This window comes from Galeopterus variegatus, unplaced genomic scaffold, assembly GCF_000696425.1.
Source record: "Galeopterus variegatus unplaced genomic scaffold, G_variegatus-3.0.2 Scaffold17219, whole genome shotgun sequence".
Taxonomy (NCBI): domain Eukaryota; kingdom Metazoa; phylum Chordata; class Mammalia; order Dermoptera; family Cynocephalidae; genus Galeopterus; species Galeopterus variegatus.
In genome coordinates this window covers 2,057-19,231 of record NW_007743330.1, presented here as the reverse complement: position 1 = coordinate 19,231, position 17,175 = coordinate 2,057, and the positions used below count along the sequence as shown (strand labels likewise).

The window sequence follows — 17,175 nt, the reverse complement described above, 5'->3', positions numbered from 1 at the left end:
AAAAAAAAAAAAAAGATCCCCTTACCAGTCATCTTTAAAAAAAAAGAAAGTGACAGAGCCAGCATGTGAACCCAAGCAGTCCAAACTTTTGAACTTTACACTAAGATCTAGACATCAGTACACTTACCCCAAAAGGCACAATAATTATTATCTCTATGATAATAATGCCACAACAGTTATTATTATCTCCAGCTGGCAGATAAAGAAACTGATTCTCAGAGTTTCTCAAAGAAATTGATTCCCAAGAATAGGGAATTATCATACCCATGCAGGAGCTTAAGAAACTGGGGCCCCAAGAGGTCATTTAAGGTCACACACCTAGTCACTATCATTTGTATTTGCAGACACACCTCAAGTTAAGGGCAGAGACAAGTGGAGTACATACAACATAGCATCCAAGGGGCCTAGGCCCTTCAGGCCTGCACAGAAAGCTCCAGCCAACCAGCCCAGGAGCCACGGAAGGCCCTGGGATTGGCCCCTCACCTGTATGTCTTGTGCAGCTCCATGATCCTCTCCTCCAGCTCCCGGGTCTGGTTAGGGGCGAAGCGGAGCTCACTGACATAGTTGCCCACATGCTCCTCAGCATCATAGTCACCCAGCTCAGCCTGCACGGCGTAGGAGCCCAGCAGGGCATGCGTGACAAAGGAGCAGGGCAGCCGGCCTGTGATGATGTCTGCCCGCAGCTGCAGGCACAGGTAGTATCTGGAGAAGGGGAGAGTGTGCATGGGCTTGGGGCCCTCCTCCTCCCTGGGTCCCCCCCAAGCACAGCTGGCCCTTCAGAACCAAAGGATCGGTACACGGCTTAGTAGAAAAAGATGTTTCTAGTCATTGGCTTTTCATGTGTTGACAATTTGGGTGTGTCCTATGAGATGGTTTTGCGAATTTCACATGACTAAACATTTTTGTTCATTTCTACATTTGAGGGATATCTTTTCTACTGTAAGAGAATTCTTGATTTCTAACTTATTTTGAAGCTAAATAGTTTACTTTGCTAGTTGGCCATTAAAAAAATATTATGTAGTTTTAACTATACAATTAATATATTCATACTGTGGAAAAAATGCAAACTTGAAAGATGACTCTAAATCTCCTCTTGATGCTCATTCTCATTCCTAACCCCCTCCCCCAGAGGTCACCAGTTATCCATGTGGTGTTCTAGACATTTCTTCTCTACCAATATACAGAAATGCATGTGGTTTTGATTTATGCATGTTTTTAACATGTAAATGGCATCAAATCCTACCTATATCTGATTCTACAGCTCGCTCAGTCACTCCAAACTGCATGCCTTGGAGCTGTTCCCATGTCAGCACATGTGACTCTGTCTCATTCACTTTAACTTCCACACTGTATTCCATAGCCTGGATAAACCTGCTTACCAATGCTTTCCCAAAACTTTTCTATTTTGCCTCCAGCTCTAAGTGAATCGTCTAAAACCAAATTGGTTTAAAGACACATTTCCAACCACTGGGCCATGATTTTTTTTATAACCTTTATGCACATTTTGGATGATTTTACAATTTTTGGAAACACTTAAGACCATTTTGCTTTTTCAGTTATTGTGTATTAAATGTTTGGTTCATTTTCAGCCAATGATGCCTCCTTGCCCGTTTTTACTATATTTCACCATTTTTTTTTCAATTGCCTATTTCTTTTCCTTTTCAGTGGCTTTTACTTAGTATAATTCTTACTGCTCTGTGACATTATTTTGCAGTCATAACTGAAGCCCTAACAAGAAGTAGGAGCACTGTCAGTATGTGCTCAGGGCCAAGGTGTAGGCTCAGAATCAGCAGTAGCTCAAATATCATGGCACCGAGGAAGGGCTTATGGGCATTTTGTTCAAAAGACTAAAAATTCAGAAGTCACAACCGAACATTCTGACCAATCTTTTATTTCAATCCGTCATTTTGACCAGTTTATTTTGGACCTAACTATTTTTGATTAAATCAGTCTGGGGCCATCTGTGCTGGGCAGAGCTAACTTCCCTCCTGGTGTCCCTGGAAGCCTCATGCCCACAGTCTGGCACAGAGAGGAGGCACGGTGGGCAAGAGAGGGGGTTGTGCTGGCCTAAAGCTCTCAGCCCTCTTGGGATTGGAGTTCAGACCCTGCTGTTGCCATGTTGGCTTCAGGCTGACCTCAGGGTTCAGAACAGGGCTAATGAGGCCAAGGCCCAGGGCCAGATCCATTCCAGGAACATCTGTCTTATCTCCCAAGGACAGAGTCAGCGTCTTGACCTTGGTCCAGGCCTGGCAAACAGGCAGCCGTCATTAAGGAGGAATCCAATGAGAGAGAAGCTGGCTTAACGGCCCCTCCCCGACTGTAGGAGAATTCCAAGCCCACATCTTATTGTCGGAGGTTCAGGGCCACCACATGGATGACACAGACTCACGATATCATCAAGTGACACTATCTCTTTGAAAGGGGTTTAGGTAGAGAGAAGGGCCTTCCCCATCCTGGTTTCCAGAGGCAGGATAAGCCCCATGGGAACTCCCATCCTGAAGGATGCTTCTCACCCCCATCCAATCTTCAGCCATGTTATCTACTGGCCCTGAGGCGCAACAAGACTGCACACACAATCCATGTTCACCCCAGCAGCCTAGGCTTGCCTCCTTGGAGAGGGTCACAAGCCTCATTTGACCTCCACAGCCTGACGTGTGCACAGTGAGCCATGTAGGACCAAAGTCCCATGTGCAAAGGCACTGCCACTCTGCTCTCTCCATATCCCCGACACTGCACACTGGTGGTCCACCCAGCATGTCAGCCTTCACCTGTGTTTGGCATGTCCCACCCATAGATGGCCCACACAATGCTTTTAAAAAGTTGGCAATAGTTGCCAACATTTAAAAATTGTGGTTTTTTGGGCCGGCCCAGTGGCGCACTCGGTAGAGTGTGGCGCTTGGGAGTGTGGCGGCGCTCCCGCCGAGGGTTCGGATCCCATATAGAGACCGGTCCACTCACTGGTTGAGTGCGGTGCGGGCGCGACACCGAGGGTTGCGATCCCGTTACCAGTCACGAAAAAAGACAAAAAGGAAAAAAAAAAAGATTGTGGTTTTTGCTCTTAAATCTCTAGCTTCATTTCAACAATCAGACCCAACTCCCACATAGCAGTGACTGCCTGAAGCCGAACAGCAACTGTTTTAGGTGGCGTCTGTCCTCTTAAATTCACAATGGGCCCCACGGCACCCTGCAATAGCTCTTCCTCTGAAGTCAAGGGTCAGCTGCCATTGACCACTGGGTTTGCGTCATTGCTTTTCCTGCACTGAGTCTGCCTCCTTTGTTGGTGCTGTGTGCCTGGCCTCAGTAGGCAGCTGCGTTTGCAACTGCTGTACTATACGGACTGTCTCCCAGGGCCATGGCCAGCATGCCTGCCCACTCCCTCCACAGCCCTCACCTCGTGATGTCTTCTGTCAGCTGGGCTGGGTCAGGGGGGTAGAACTTGACTGTGAAGGCAAAATTCCAAGGACTGCCTGAGAGGAAAAGATGAGGGAGAGATCAGAGAGGCCCCATCATCTCAGTGAGTGGCTGCATGCACCATCCCATGGGCAATCTCTCTAAGTCTTCTCACACCTCTCATCTCAGGACAATGCACTCAGGGAGCCTGGAACATTACTGCCACTCGACAAATGTGGAAACCGAGGCCCAGGTTAAGAGATCTCTGAGCTAGTGGTGAGAAGGAAGGTGGAAAGAAAGAAAACTAATGCTGTGTACCAGGCACACTCTTAGTTAGTTTACGAACATTGCGTCACTAAACTTCACCATGACCCCATGAATAAGTCCTATGATTAGTCCTATTTTGCAGATGAGGACACTGGGCCCAGGCAGTAAAGTGGCCAGCCCAAGGTCACCTGTGGAAGTGGCAATGCTGGGGTTCAGACCCATGCCACCTGGCTCCAGAGCCTGTTCTCCTTCCTTTATACCAAAGTCTACACCACAGGATGTTAACAGGGAGGAAAGTAGTCTAGAAAGTACTGCAGTAAACAGGTTTCCTAGTTTTGGACTTTCCAGAGCCCTCACTCTGCTACCACGCATTGCAACTCTCTAAGAGGGACATGCATTCAAGAATTTCCAAAACTTATTTGACCTACTTTGTCTATTTTTCACAGAACATCCTGCCAGATTAATGTTTCTCAGAATACACTTTGGAAAACATTACCTTATAACTTGTTGACTCCTAATATTAGATGCCAGAATTGGGTAATAACCAAGATCTAAAAGGGAAATACAATGGGCTAATAGGAACAAAAGGATATCTTATAGGTTAATATTAACCTACCCATTTAGATATGAAAAATTGATGGCACACATATACGGTGTAGAAAGGAATAAAGGCTGAGGTTTTAGCTGGAAATAAGCTCTGCAAGCCAAGAGAAGAGATAACCACATCAGAGCAGATGGAGGGGCAGGATAGGGCTCAGGGTTTGGACAAAATTAACAAAAGTCTATAATCCAGAACGATGGTCAGACCACCCCTGGGCCATTTTGGGGTCCATGCTCTAAAAAGGCCCGTAACAAAGTGAGAAAGCAAGGCCTATCCAGAGCAGGGCTGTGGTCATGAAGAGCTGGAGGCCGAATTGTCACTACCATTCTTGTCCCTGTGGTCATCACTGTCTTCACCATTTAGCTGTCATATCTCAAATACTTATTAAGTGCTGGTCACTTTTCTTGCTAAGAATTTTATGCACAAGTGCAGGAATTTAATTTTCATAATCATCGTAAGGTTGACTTTCTTTTTTATAGATGAAGATTCTGAGAGGTTAAGTTAGTGTCCCGGGATCACTCAGCTAGTTGGTGGTAGAGAACAGGGATCCAAACTCTGGTCATCTGACCCCAGAGCCCAGGCTCCTGACCACAACAACTCCTTGGAAAAAGCAGCCTCAGGGGAAACACTCCCTGTCTTAGGAACGACAATAGTAATAATAAATAATAACAATAGCAATACATACTGGTTGCTACTGTGTACAGGAACCATTCTAGGTGTTGTACATGTAAAATTCATTAAATCCTCACAACAACCATAAAGGCAGATACTATTATTATCCCACTTTACAGATGAGGAAACTGAGGCATGGAACAGAGAAATAACATAAGAAGTAGTGATGTGGTCAGGATTCAAATCCAGGCAGTCTGGTACCTGTGTCTATTTATCCATCACACCAGACAGCCTCAGAGAAGCAAGAAGAAAATAGATACTGAGCACCTACTATGTGCTGGGTACTGTCCACACATATGTCATTTAACTGTCACCCCCACCTCGTGAGGCAGGAATTACTAATCTACTTGCCAAGGAGAAGCAGGGGCCCAGAGAGGTGCAGGACTTGCCCTGGGTGCCCTAGGTGATGGACACTGAGGTTTGGAAGGAGACACACCCAACCCTGAAGCCCAGGACACAAGGACATGTGGTGCCACCTTCAGAAGGCTGAGGGGCTGCCACAAACAGAAGAAAATAGCTCCACTGGGGCCCCATGAAGGCAAGACTAGGATGAGTGGCTGGAAGTTACAGGGGTAGAGACAGAGACTGTGGCTCTACTGGAGGAGGCACTTGCTAAGGTTCAAGACTACTCCTCGATGACTTGAGGTGGTTTCAAGGAGGAACCATCCACTGTGCCTGAGCTATGCTGGCCAGGGCCGCAGGCTTGCTCTGGGGAGGGATGCTGAGGTCTGATGATTCGATCTGGCTGCCTCTTTTTCAAGCTCCTGGTCCTTACTGAACACCACACACTTGGCTGCCTGTATGTGCTCTAATTCCTTCAGGCCTGAGAGGTAGGCCTCCCAGCTGGGCTGGGGCTCCTGCGGGACAGCCTGAAGCCCACACCCAGGACCCTGTCAGCCCCCAGAGGAGCATGCTCTGTCCGTGTACCTACCTCTTTGTCTCCAACTGACAGGAAACTACGGGAAGAATTCTTTAAGCCCCCCCTGCAGAGTCAGCTGGCATCCCTGGGCTCAGCTACCTGCTGTCATGGCAACAGGCTCAGCTACAGCTTCCCAGCCAGGGGACCAGGAAGTCCAGGAGAGACAACCACAGCCGAGGGGGAAGGGCCTGAGGTGAAGGCATCTCTGCTCCAGACTCCGGGTCTCTACCTGCTGCCTGCCACCTTGCTGAAGCCATCTACCTCCCCTTTCTGCTATTGGAAAGCTGCCCCTCCCCTCTAACTTTCCTCCTCTGGGCCAGAAAGGACAGATTGTTGGCCTGCTCATTTGCCTTCACCCCAGGCCTGAGAAGAGTACAGGATGGTGTTGGAAGACAGGGCTCAAGGCCTGGCTCGGCGACCACCTGGCTCTGTGACCTTAGGTAAATAACTGTCTCTCTCTCGGCCTCTGAGAAAAGGGTCATTGACTACTGAAGTCTGCACCAGCCCTGGACAGGAGAGTGGCTGTTTCCAGGCCACCTGTTTGTTTCTTGTCCTAGATGACTCTGCAGGTCCTTTCTAGTGCTTACATTCTGAATGCATTTATGATTCTTATGCTAACACGCTGTGTGACTCTGTACATTCAGTTCTTTGCTGGGCCTCAGACTCATCATCTACAAAACAACAGTCAACAATCATTCCTGCCCTGCCTTCCCAAGATCTGCCATGCAGAGCAAATGAACTCATAGGTCTGAGAGCACAAAGTAGGTGGGAGCAGTACACGTGGGGCCCTCATGGCCTGGAGCCCCTGCCCGCCCATCCATGGCATCCCCAACCATAGCAAGCCACTCACTCCGGATCTGCTTCTTGATTTCCTTGGAGGGGTCCAGCCAGTTCTGAAAGAAAAGAGAGAGCTCTTAGAGGGAAGATAGAGAAGAGCACCTGGATTGGGCAAGGAGAGAGAAATATACTGAGATGGCTGGTTGACAGCCCCTAGTAGGGAACACCTTTCCCTCACAGAGCTTTCTGGACCCTTTTCCTTGGGACTGGTAGGTGAGAGAAACGAAGCCTGGATTCACCACCAGGCTTGGGACCCAGTGCCCTGGGCTGGCTTTGCCCTGAGGCAGCTACAGTGATGCAGCTGCAATGGGATTGGCAGGAAGAGGGAAACTCTGGCAGGAACCTTGCAAGGGTGGGGAAGAGGCACTGGCTGAGAGCTCCTGAGTTCCCCCAGAAAGGACTGGGACTAAGGGGTGGAGACAGAGAAGTGAGGCAGATAGGCAGGGCTGGCTGAACCTTGGGGACATGCAAACAGAAGGTGCCTAATGAAGGTCTGCGGACTGATGGAAGCCATGGATGTGCCCAGGATTACGCTGGCCTAAGGGAAGAGGTCTACCCCCCAGAGCAGGCCTCCCCTGACCAGCCCTGTTCCCCACCCTGGGTACCTTCTGGCTGTCGGCATCACAGAAGGTCAGGCCAAAATAGTCCTTCTCCAGGAGGTTGAGGTGCTCACAGACCAGGTCAAACAGCACCTGGCCCCGGCCATGTTTCTGAAGAGGAAAGCAGAGCTGCTATGAGGCCAGAGCACATCTTAGGGTGGGCCTGAGAGATACCCCAAGGCTCCACCAGGACAACTCAAAAACCCTCAAAAGTCTTCCAGTGTCTGGAGAGGAACTCAGCACTCCTGCCACCCCACCTGGCTCAGCTCTGAGTCCTAAGGGGGGTGACACCAATGCCCAGCTCATCAACAGCCTTCTTCCAAGCTCTGTTGCCATCTTTTTAGACCATGAACTTGTTTGGAGAGAAGTTGAAGTTGGGGTATGGGAGTGACTGATTTCTCCTTCCCTTAGAGTGAATAAGAGAAGGTGGCTGACAGACCCAAGGAGCGGAAAACCAAAAGTCCTAAGTTTTGGGTGTGAGAGGAAGGAAGAGAAGAGCTCCCCAAAATATGAGAGAAGTGGACAGGGTGAGAAGGGGAGGGTCTAGGTCTCAGGGTCACACTGTGACTGTCCTTTCCCTGGCCCCACCCCTCAACTGAGTGAAATCAAGGGCAGCCCAGGCTAGAGTGCCACCCCCCATCGGGGCAGCAAAAGAGGTGTTAAAGAGGCTCATGGGGCCTAAATCAGCATCTGCTAGAAATACCATTGTTAGAAATACCCCCATAAACCAAGCTTAAGACCTCTCTGAACCACCTTCCAGGCTTGAGGATTTAGAACAATGAAGCCCAGGCCCGAGCTGAGCACTCCAACTCATAGGTGTGAAGAGAAGCACCTATAAAGGGATCCCAGGGCAGGGGGAATGTGAGGCTGTCACCACTCAAAGAGGTAGGGGACTCCAGAGAGAGACTAAGGTCCCTACATGGTCTGGCTAGTCCCTGGGACCAGGCCTGACAAGGAATTCCTCAGCCTGGAAGAGTCTGTCAGAGGGAGTGAACCTGACCTTGGCCACACCCTCTGCGTGTTCTGGGACAGGCGAAAACAGCATCCTGGGACCTGTGAGGGCAGGAGGGCAAAGGTAGAGAGCCCTTTCTTTTGCCCCAGGAGTAGGGGAGGTATTCACCCTGAAACCCTTCCATGGAAGAAATATACAATAAAACAAAACAAAAACTCTAGAGAGAAGAGTGACCCAGTTTCTCAAGGCTCAAAAGTCAGTCACATCCCTTAAAGCCAGAGCATAGGCAAGAAAGGGAGGTAGCTCCTATAAATCTCAGCAGTGAGGCCGCCCTCTGAACTCTTCTATACATGGCAAGAGTGGCCAGGAACAGTGTCTAGAGTGGGCAGAACCTCTGAGGGCAGAAAGGCTCACAGAGGGGCGATGAGAGCTCAGAGCTAGGATGTGAGTCTGGGCCTCTAAGGGAAACTGAAACACTACACGTGGGGCCAGAAAAGCTGACCCCAGGAAGGAGGCATCTGTTGTTCCAATGCTGTGAGGCAAGGCCACGCCACAAGGGCTTCCACATGGCCTGGATGAGTGCGTCCTTCCAATAGACCACCTCCCTCTGCCTGAGTGATGTGCTTACCATGGAACCCTCAGGTGACTAGTTTGTCCTGGAAGCGCAAGGTGGTGCCCTGGACAGGGGTATTCACAAGGAAGAGAGGACCCCTCTCTCCACCCAATAAATACACTAAAATGATTCTAGTTTAAACATCAGTCTCTGCTGGGTGAGATAGGACAGGCCAGTTCCCAGGCCTACTGGGCTGTAGGTCAGCACTTAGGTGGTGGCACCCTTGTCAAGCTATAGCCACCCTGCGAAATATTTTCCTGGACCAGTCCTGTCTGTGCCTTGTCTCATTCTACTTGCAACCATAACAGCCCTCTCTGGGTGTCGGTGCCACCATCTGTACAAAGAAGGGCCAGGCCAGGTCATCTCTCCGGACACTGCAGTCTTTCCAGGAACCCCCTGGTTTGGCCCAGGCTGGTACGCACAGGAACTTGTCCTAGCTGAGGCCAGCCAACTGGAGAAGACATATGGCACTGGGTGCTCCCCTACCTCCACCTCACACTCATACTCAGAGGCATCGAGCAGAGTGACTCGGCAGATGGCACTCTTGTACTTCTTGGCAGTCTTCTGGGGCGATTTCTGAGCCTTGCTAGGTGTGGTCCTCTCTGACAGGCCGTCGGCCTCGCCGTAGTCCTTCTCCTCCATGTCTAGGCTCTGTAGGTCCAACAAGGGAAGAGTTGGTCAGTGCACCTGAAACCATGGCCTCTCATACAAATGAGAACCAGTAAGGAGGCTGCTGGGGCTATGATGGACCCCAAAATGAGTCGCTGCCCTCCAAGACCCAGGGGGTGACCAGGGTCTATGGTTGGTGTGTATAGGACGACAGCCAGAGTTTCCATGTACGACAGGGTGGGCTCATGGGAGGGGTCCACTTCTTCCCTGCAGGCTACTGCCATTGGCAGTCTCTGTAGGCAGGAGCATCCCACAAAACCAAACCCAATAGCCAAAGCTGTCCTGTCTCCCTAGAACAGTGCCTGAGTTATCAGGACATCTGTCTGGTCTCTTTTTCATCCATCACTGGATCTAGCATGAGGCTGGGAGCTGTGGACTGATCTAAAGGAGGGAAGGGAGACCTGAGCCCCATGAGTCAGTGGCAGAGTCAGGACTCATGGGGTTCTGGCCTTAGTGAGCTTGGCCAAGACCATACCTTGGGGCTGTCGTGAATTAGGGGAGGTGTGATTTCGATGGCTAGATGATTCCTTGACCCCTTGTGGCTTTAGGGTGATGAATTTTGCTTTGAGGTCACAAGGGCTTACCAAGCTAGAATGAAAAGGCTCAAGAGGTACAAAAATTAAGTCAAAAGAACAGTTTTTGAAATGAGATCTAGATTTGACTTCCACTTCTGTTACTTTATGGCAATGTGACTTTGGGTAATACTTCATCCTGCTGAGGCTCAATTCCCCCAAGTGTAAAATGGGGAAATTAATAGCTGTCCTCTTCAGTTCGGGAGAATTAAATATAAAAATGACCACAATGCCCAAGCACAGTGCTCAGCATGTAACAGACCACTCATAAATCTTAGTTTCCTTCTTTCCTCCCTCCTGAGAAAACACTGGGGCCCTAAGAACAGGACCTAGAGTACTGGTTGGGCAGGAAGAGGGATGCCCCATGCTCACAGGCACACACCTGTTCAGCAGGCCGAGTGTCCTGCTGGGGCAGATGCTTCTCATTGGAGTTGGCCTCTGGGTGGCCGTGGCCTGCAGGAGTCACAGGGGTGGTCACAGCGGCGGCCTCAGGCTGCTGCGGGGCTTCCTCCTGAGCCTTCTTCACCTCAGAATCGGGGCCTGTCTCTGTTGTCATGGTGACCAGCACACCTACATTGGCATGAAGGAGAACATGTGACAGGGGAGAGGGACAGCAATGGTATGACAGAGCAAGAGGGACAGGAACCACACGTGGAGAGAGACAGATGGAGACAAATGGATAGAGCCACAGAGAGAAAGGTGGGAGGGAGACAGAGGATGGGGGATGGGAGAAAAGCCATGGGAAGTGAGGGGTTAGTAGAGCGGAGGTCACAGGTATTCCTCCCACCCTACGTCCATAGCTCCTCAGGGACCCCAGTCTCTTGGGCCAGACTGGAATCTGGGCCCTTCCTAGGGATTATGAGAGTTTCTTCAGGGATTCCCCACTCTGCTGGGGACAGAGGGGACAGATCACCTCAAGGCAGGACCCTTGGTCTGGCTGTCTCTCCAGCCACAGCACCTGGCACGTGGTAGCCCCTTAATAAATGCTGCATGCACTGAATTCAACCCAAACAACCCTGGTTCCAGGCCCTTCTAGCACCGAATCTGAGCAAACCTTTTCATGCCCCAAGACTCAATAATTCCTACCCCACCCTCACCCCCAGCTTCACAGAGATGTTGTCAGGATGGATCCAAAGGGATAATGACAGGAAGGTACTTTTTAAAAATGCACAGCCCTGACTATGTAGAAGTCAGGAGAATTGGGCTCAGGCCCCAAGTCTGCCACAAATGGGGCAGTCACTTCACCTCTCTGGGACTCATCCAAAAAGTGAGGAACTTAAAGAAATCACCTCTGGAACAGGCTATTCTTATCATTTTCCCCTTGGAGCAGTAAATAAGGAGATTTCAGAGAGAGTCAAGGACCGATTGCCTAGCTATTCTATTGAAATAAACAAATTGCAGAGAGAAAATGGCATGGTCCCATTTTTATATTTAAAAAACAAAACATATCTTTGTGTTTGTACACATTTAGTAAAAGACCTGAAAAAATACTCACCAAACTGTTAAGAGAGGTTAATAACTCAGAAGTGGGTAAAGGAAAATGAAAGAGATCCATGGGAATGGGATGAGATAAGAGAGGAAACTTCATTTTTAACTTTATACACATTGGAATTACTTGTATCTTTTTCAATATATACATATATACATTTTTTTTTTTTGTCTTTTGTCTTTTTCCGTGTCCGGCAACAGATCGCAACCCTCAGTGTTGCCCCCGTACCGGACCGGGGACCGGCAACGGGATCGCAACCCTCGGTGTTGCCCCTGCGCCTCGCTCAGCCAGTGAGCGGGAACCGGTCTGTATGTGGGATCCGAACCCTCGGGCGGGAGCACCGCTGCACTTCCCAAGCAGCGCACTATCCAGTGCGCCACCAGGCCGGCCCCATATATACATTTTTTAAACCCACAAGTTGGTTGGTTTGTTTTTTTAAACAGCAAAAGCATCCATTCTTGACCACAATGAATGGATCCTCAAAAAAAACTGAAGCTGAAACTAGCAAAACAGAGAAATGGATAAGAACCCTCTAAAGAAACCCTGAATCTAGACGCTTCTCCTAAATCTGTTATACTACATGAGAAAGATCCAGACTAGACCTGGCAGGCCCCCTCCCCCACCTTATCCACCATTGGAGGTCTCTGATGGGCAGCCAGACAGCCAGACATGGGATCCACCCTGGGCACCCATATGCTCCAGGCTCCCCACCCCACACTTCCTTTTTATTCTTCAGTTTCCATCCCTGCATTCCAATGGCACCAGCCTGGCCCAAAGCAAAGGGCTTTGGGTAGAAAGTCAGAGGCCCCAGGAGCTCCACTCAGCCACAGGAGAGGTCCAGGGCCCTGGACAGGTCACAAGCATCTTCAGTCACCAGAAAGTGGATAACAAGTGGAATGCTTTGTAACCTGAAGCTCATAGTACAAATGAGAGGGTTTGTTGTTACTGATGCTATTAAGAAGATGAAGAGGAAGGGAAGGCCTTGGACCACATGACCTCATCCCCTCCCAGAAATGCTTTCCACTCAAGTCATTACCCTGGGCTTTATGGGTATAACTTAAAGTCACAGTTAAATAAAGGCTCCATCGCTGACTCTGGGCTAGGACACAAAACAACAAGAGCTGCTCTAGGGGAGCTCTCAGCCTGGGAAGGGGCAAATTGGAATCTGTCTGCCTGACGGGATCTTCTGTAAGCCAGCACCTGAGGATATCAGGGTCATTATGTTAGATAAGGCCTATAGGCAAGAAACCTTAAAATAAATGCCTACTTAATTTTGCTTTAAAAAAAAAAAATCCACAGACTCATCTGTGTTGTCTGCTGTGAGAATCAGAATCCAGAAGACCCTAATGGGCCCAGGCAGCCCACTCCTCCCCTTTGGACGGCCTCAGTCTGAGTTCAGCCCAGACTCTCGGAACTTTTCCTGGGCCTGAGTCTTCTTGGAAATAGCCAGGAAGCAATCTTAAATAAATATCCCAGTCTTCCCCTGCACAGGTCTCCAGCAGAGCCTGCTGACAGAGAATGCCTGGCACTCTCAGAACCACAGATGAGAGAAGTTGGAAGTCTTTTGAGACCACTAGATCTATTCCTGCCTCTTCTTTTACAGGTAAGACTCAGAGAGCAAAAAAGACATGAGTGACAGTCATTTCCTCAGACAGGTTTCCCTGTTTCCTCTGTCCACTCCGCTCCCCACCCAGCCTCCTGCCTCCCCACATCCTAAGTCTGGGTCCATTTTCTCTCCACTGCACTTTGCTACCTCAAGCAAACCTCAACAGAATCCCCTTGAAGGAGAAAGCACTCAGGCCCAGGCAGAAAGCCAAGGAGGTTGCAGGAGCCACCACTGAACCCCATGGCCATGGGCTAGTTAGATAAATGATGGCTCATCCACTCTAGACAGTAAAAAAGGAGATGATGTAAAAAATCATGGGAAATATTGAGTGAAAAAGCTGGATACACAACAGTTTGTACAGATTGACCCTAATTTAATTAACGCACACACAGGTACACACAGAAAATTCAGCAAAATATTAACTGGCTGGCAAGAATACAGGTTATTATTATTTCTTCTTTCTGTTTAACTGTAGTTCTTGATTTTTTTATTATAATTGGAGATTCCTTGTATGATTAAAAAAAATTAGAGGTTAAAAAGTAAATTTTTCTGATGCACATGGCTTGGTATGACAGGATGAGAAGATAAATAGCATCTGTTTAAATCTTTTTTAATATGAATTAAAAAGAAAAATAACACTATTATTTTTTAAACTTATGATAAAATCTTTATTTCACAAGTCCAAGGATAACAGCATAATTCTCTCACTAGGCCCCAGAAAGGGAACCAAGAACCTGGCCTTGCATTCTGACACAGCCTGCCAGGGGGCCACAGTTCTGCCCAGGCCCAGGTCTGTGCAGACTGATGGAGCCTGCTGGCTGGGCAGGCAGGGCTAGGCACCATAGGGGACTCAGCGGGGAAGCAAGTGCTGGTTCCTGTGGAGCTCGTTGCAACGTGAAAGGATGATGCTCACCCAGGAAATGGTTAAACACTCAGGCAGGATGTGATTTAGATTTGCCAGTGTATAGTTCAGCCTCTCGGAAGAAGCTGGGGATCTGGTAGTCTGGAATGTGACCTGAAGTTCCCAAAGAAGGCCTCTAGGGTAAGGGGTAAAGGTGGACTTAGGTTTTTAAAAAAGGGATAATTTAGATGGAGATAGCAGGGAGGGCATTTGGGCTGAATCACCATGTGGGCAAATGACCAGAGATGGGAACAAGGAGGCTGTGCAGGGGACAGAGAAGAGACCTTGACATTCTGATACCTCATAATGAGAAGCCTATAAAAGAGAGCTCCAAACAGCCTGGCAGGAGGGACAGGTTGGAGCTGGGGAGAAGCGAAAAAACTAGGGAGGTGCAGGCAGCCTTGTAAGAGTCACAAGCATCACTCTGCTTATTGGAGAAGGACAGGATTCCCGCCATCGAGTGCTGCTGGGGGCCAGAGATTTCAGAGTCATTTGTAGACCTCTCACGGGGAAGCAGGGCAGAGAGCCCTGCTGCTCAGTGGTTAAGAGCACAGGCTTTCGAGTCAGGCAGACCTTGACCCAAAGCCCAGCTCCAATACCTGCTCATTCTGTGACCTCGGACAAGTGACTTCACTTCTTTTTTTTTCTTTTTTTTCTTTTGTCTTTTTTACTGACCGGTAACGGGATCGCAACCCTCGGTGTCGCGCCCGTACCGGGGACCGGCAATGGGATCGCAACCCTTGGTGTTGCGCCCGCACCGCGCTCAACCAGTGAGCGGGAACCAGTTTCCACATGGGATCCGAACCCTCGGTGGGAGCACCGCCGCACTCCCAAGCGGCGCACTCTCCAGTGCGCCACTGGGCCGGCCCTAAGTGACTTCACTTCTGAGCCTCGGTTGCCTCTTCTATAAAATGAAGACACTCCTCCCACCCTCTCAAGGTGGTGATGGAGATTCAGGAAAATAACGAGAGAGTACTAAGCATGGCGTGCAACCAATAAAACAACCCTGAGAGGTCAGGTCTATAATTACATGCAGTAATAGGAAGTCTCAGTGAGGAGTGGCCTGAGAACTGGAGTTCAGAAGTGCCTGCCCAGAATGGATGGAGAAAGAGATGTTCTAAGAGACAGAGGCCAGCACAGCCAGACTGATGACACTAACATATGAAAGGCCGAATGCACAGGATTAGAAAAGGGAAAGGTCAGCCAGAGAAGCAAATGCTGACAGTGCCCGCGCCAGCCCTGTCTGGGGCAGAGGGGCCCACCCAGTGAGGCTGGGGTTGCTCGTCTGGCCTCGGGGTGCTGGCCCAGCAGGCTGCCAGCATCAGATGCTCTTCAACATTGCAACCACTGTCTGACTCCCCTGACTCACCTTCCAGGGGCACTAAGCAGCCCTCTCACGCTGTGGCTTTCCATCTGGATGGACTGTAGGGAGAGGGTGTTCAAGCCCAGCTGAGGCAATATCCACTCCACCTGGCAGTCAGTCACACCACTCCTTAAAAATGAATCAACTGGCATCTGGTTTATACATCAGGCCCTCTTATCAGAGTTAGCATGAGTCAGCATCTCTGAGTCCAGTAACTTGGATTTGTTCTTTTTCTCCATCCACACAGCCACTGCCAAGGTCTGAGCTACTATCAACTGGCGCCAGGATGGCTGCCCTCCTAGGGTTTATTCTCCACAGAGCAGCCAGAGAGATCTTTCCAAAACTCCAATTGGATGCCCTCTTTAAAACCATCAATGGCTTCCCATCAGAATAAAACACAAACTCCTTATCAAAGCTACAGGCTTCTGTATATGGCCCTGCCCATCTTTCCAGCATCAGCTCCCACCACTGCTGGTCTCCTACTGCCTCCCCACCACACTTCCATCACTGTGAACCTATCACACTGGCCTTCTGTCTGTTCTTCAACCATGCCAGGATTGCCCCTGAATTGGGGCTTTGTCCTGAATGTTCCCTCTGTATGGAGAGTGAGCTCATACCCTGTCTCTTGGTATGGCAGCTCTCACGTTCAGATCACAAATCTATGTGCTCTTTGACCACCTTGTCTTTTGTTTTGTTTTTGGTTTTCGGTTTTTTGGCGGCTGGCCATTATAAAGAGATCCAAACCCTTGACCTCAGTGTTAACAGCACCATGGTCTCCCAAATGAGCCACAGGCCAGCTCTCAGACACCTTGTCTAAAGTGGATCCCTGCCCCTATTTTTTTGGTTACAGCATGCTAGGTTGTTTTTGGTTTTGTCTGTTTTGTCGTTTTAACCATTTTTAAGTATAACAATTCAGAGCCATTAATTATATTCCCAATGTTGTGCAAAAATCTTCACTATCTATTTCCAATATATCCAGAATTTTTTATTTTTTTTATTTTTTTATTTTTATAAGATGCCTGGTAAGGGGATCTTAACCCTTGACTCAGTGTTTTCAGCACCACTCTCTCCCAAGGGAGCTAACCGGCCATCCCTATATAGGGATCTGAACCTGTGGCCTTGGTGTTATCAGCACCACACTCTCTCAAGTGAGCCACGGGCCGGCCTAATTTCCAGAATTTTTCATCACCGCAAACAGAACTTTCTATCCATTAACCAAGCATGCTGGGTTTGTTTGGTTCCAAAGTAATTATCACAAATTGAACTTATATTATTGATTGATTTACTTATTTGTTTCTATTCCTCCTGTAGAATATAAACTCCACAAAGAAAAGAACTTTGTCTCAATTGCCATTATCCCCAGGGCTTAGTGAAGTTCTTTATAAATAACAACAATGTTAACATTCATAGAGTTGCTATGTGCCAGGCACTGATCTAAGGACTTTATATCAATTAAAGTGTTTATTCTCCAGTCTCATTTAATCTTCATAATAACCTATAAAAGGTATGCTCATTATCTCCATTTTACAAAAGAAACTGACACAGAGAGGTTAAGTAACTAGCCCAAGATCACACAGCTAGTAAATGGCAGTGCCAGAATTCAAACTCAGTGGGTCTGGCATCAGATGGATGGGTAGATGGATAAATGGATGAACACATGGATGATGGGTGGATGGAACACAACAAGACAATTTCTAAGTCTGCCAGACTGAGACCAGAGACCGA

General features: G+C 48.8%; 1 protein-coding gene across 1 annotated transcript; it reads right to left on the bottom strand.

Moving 5' to 3' along the window:
• Positions 1-483: 483 nt before the first annotated feature.
• LOC103582658 (band 4.1-like protein 1) lies at positions 484-10,657 on the bottom strand (the record flags this gene model as incomplete). Its single annotated transcript, XM_008564193.1, has 6 exons — positions 10,474-10,657; positions 9,337-9,501; positions 7,292-7,396; positions 6,700-6,742; positions 3,392-3,467; positions 484-702 (listed from the first exon to the last, which is right to left on the bottom strand). Coding segments are annotated over exons 1-6 (782 nt in total), but the record flags the coding sequence as incomplete, so codon positions are not given.
• Positions 10,658-17,175: the final 6,518 nt, after the last annotated feature.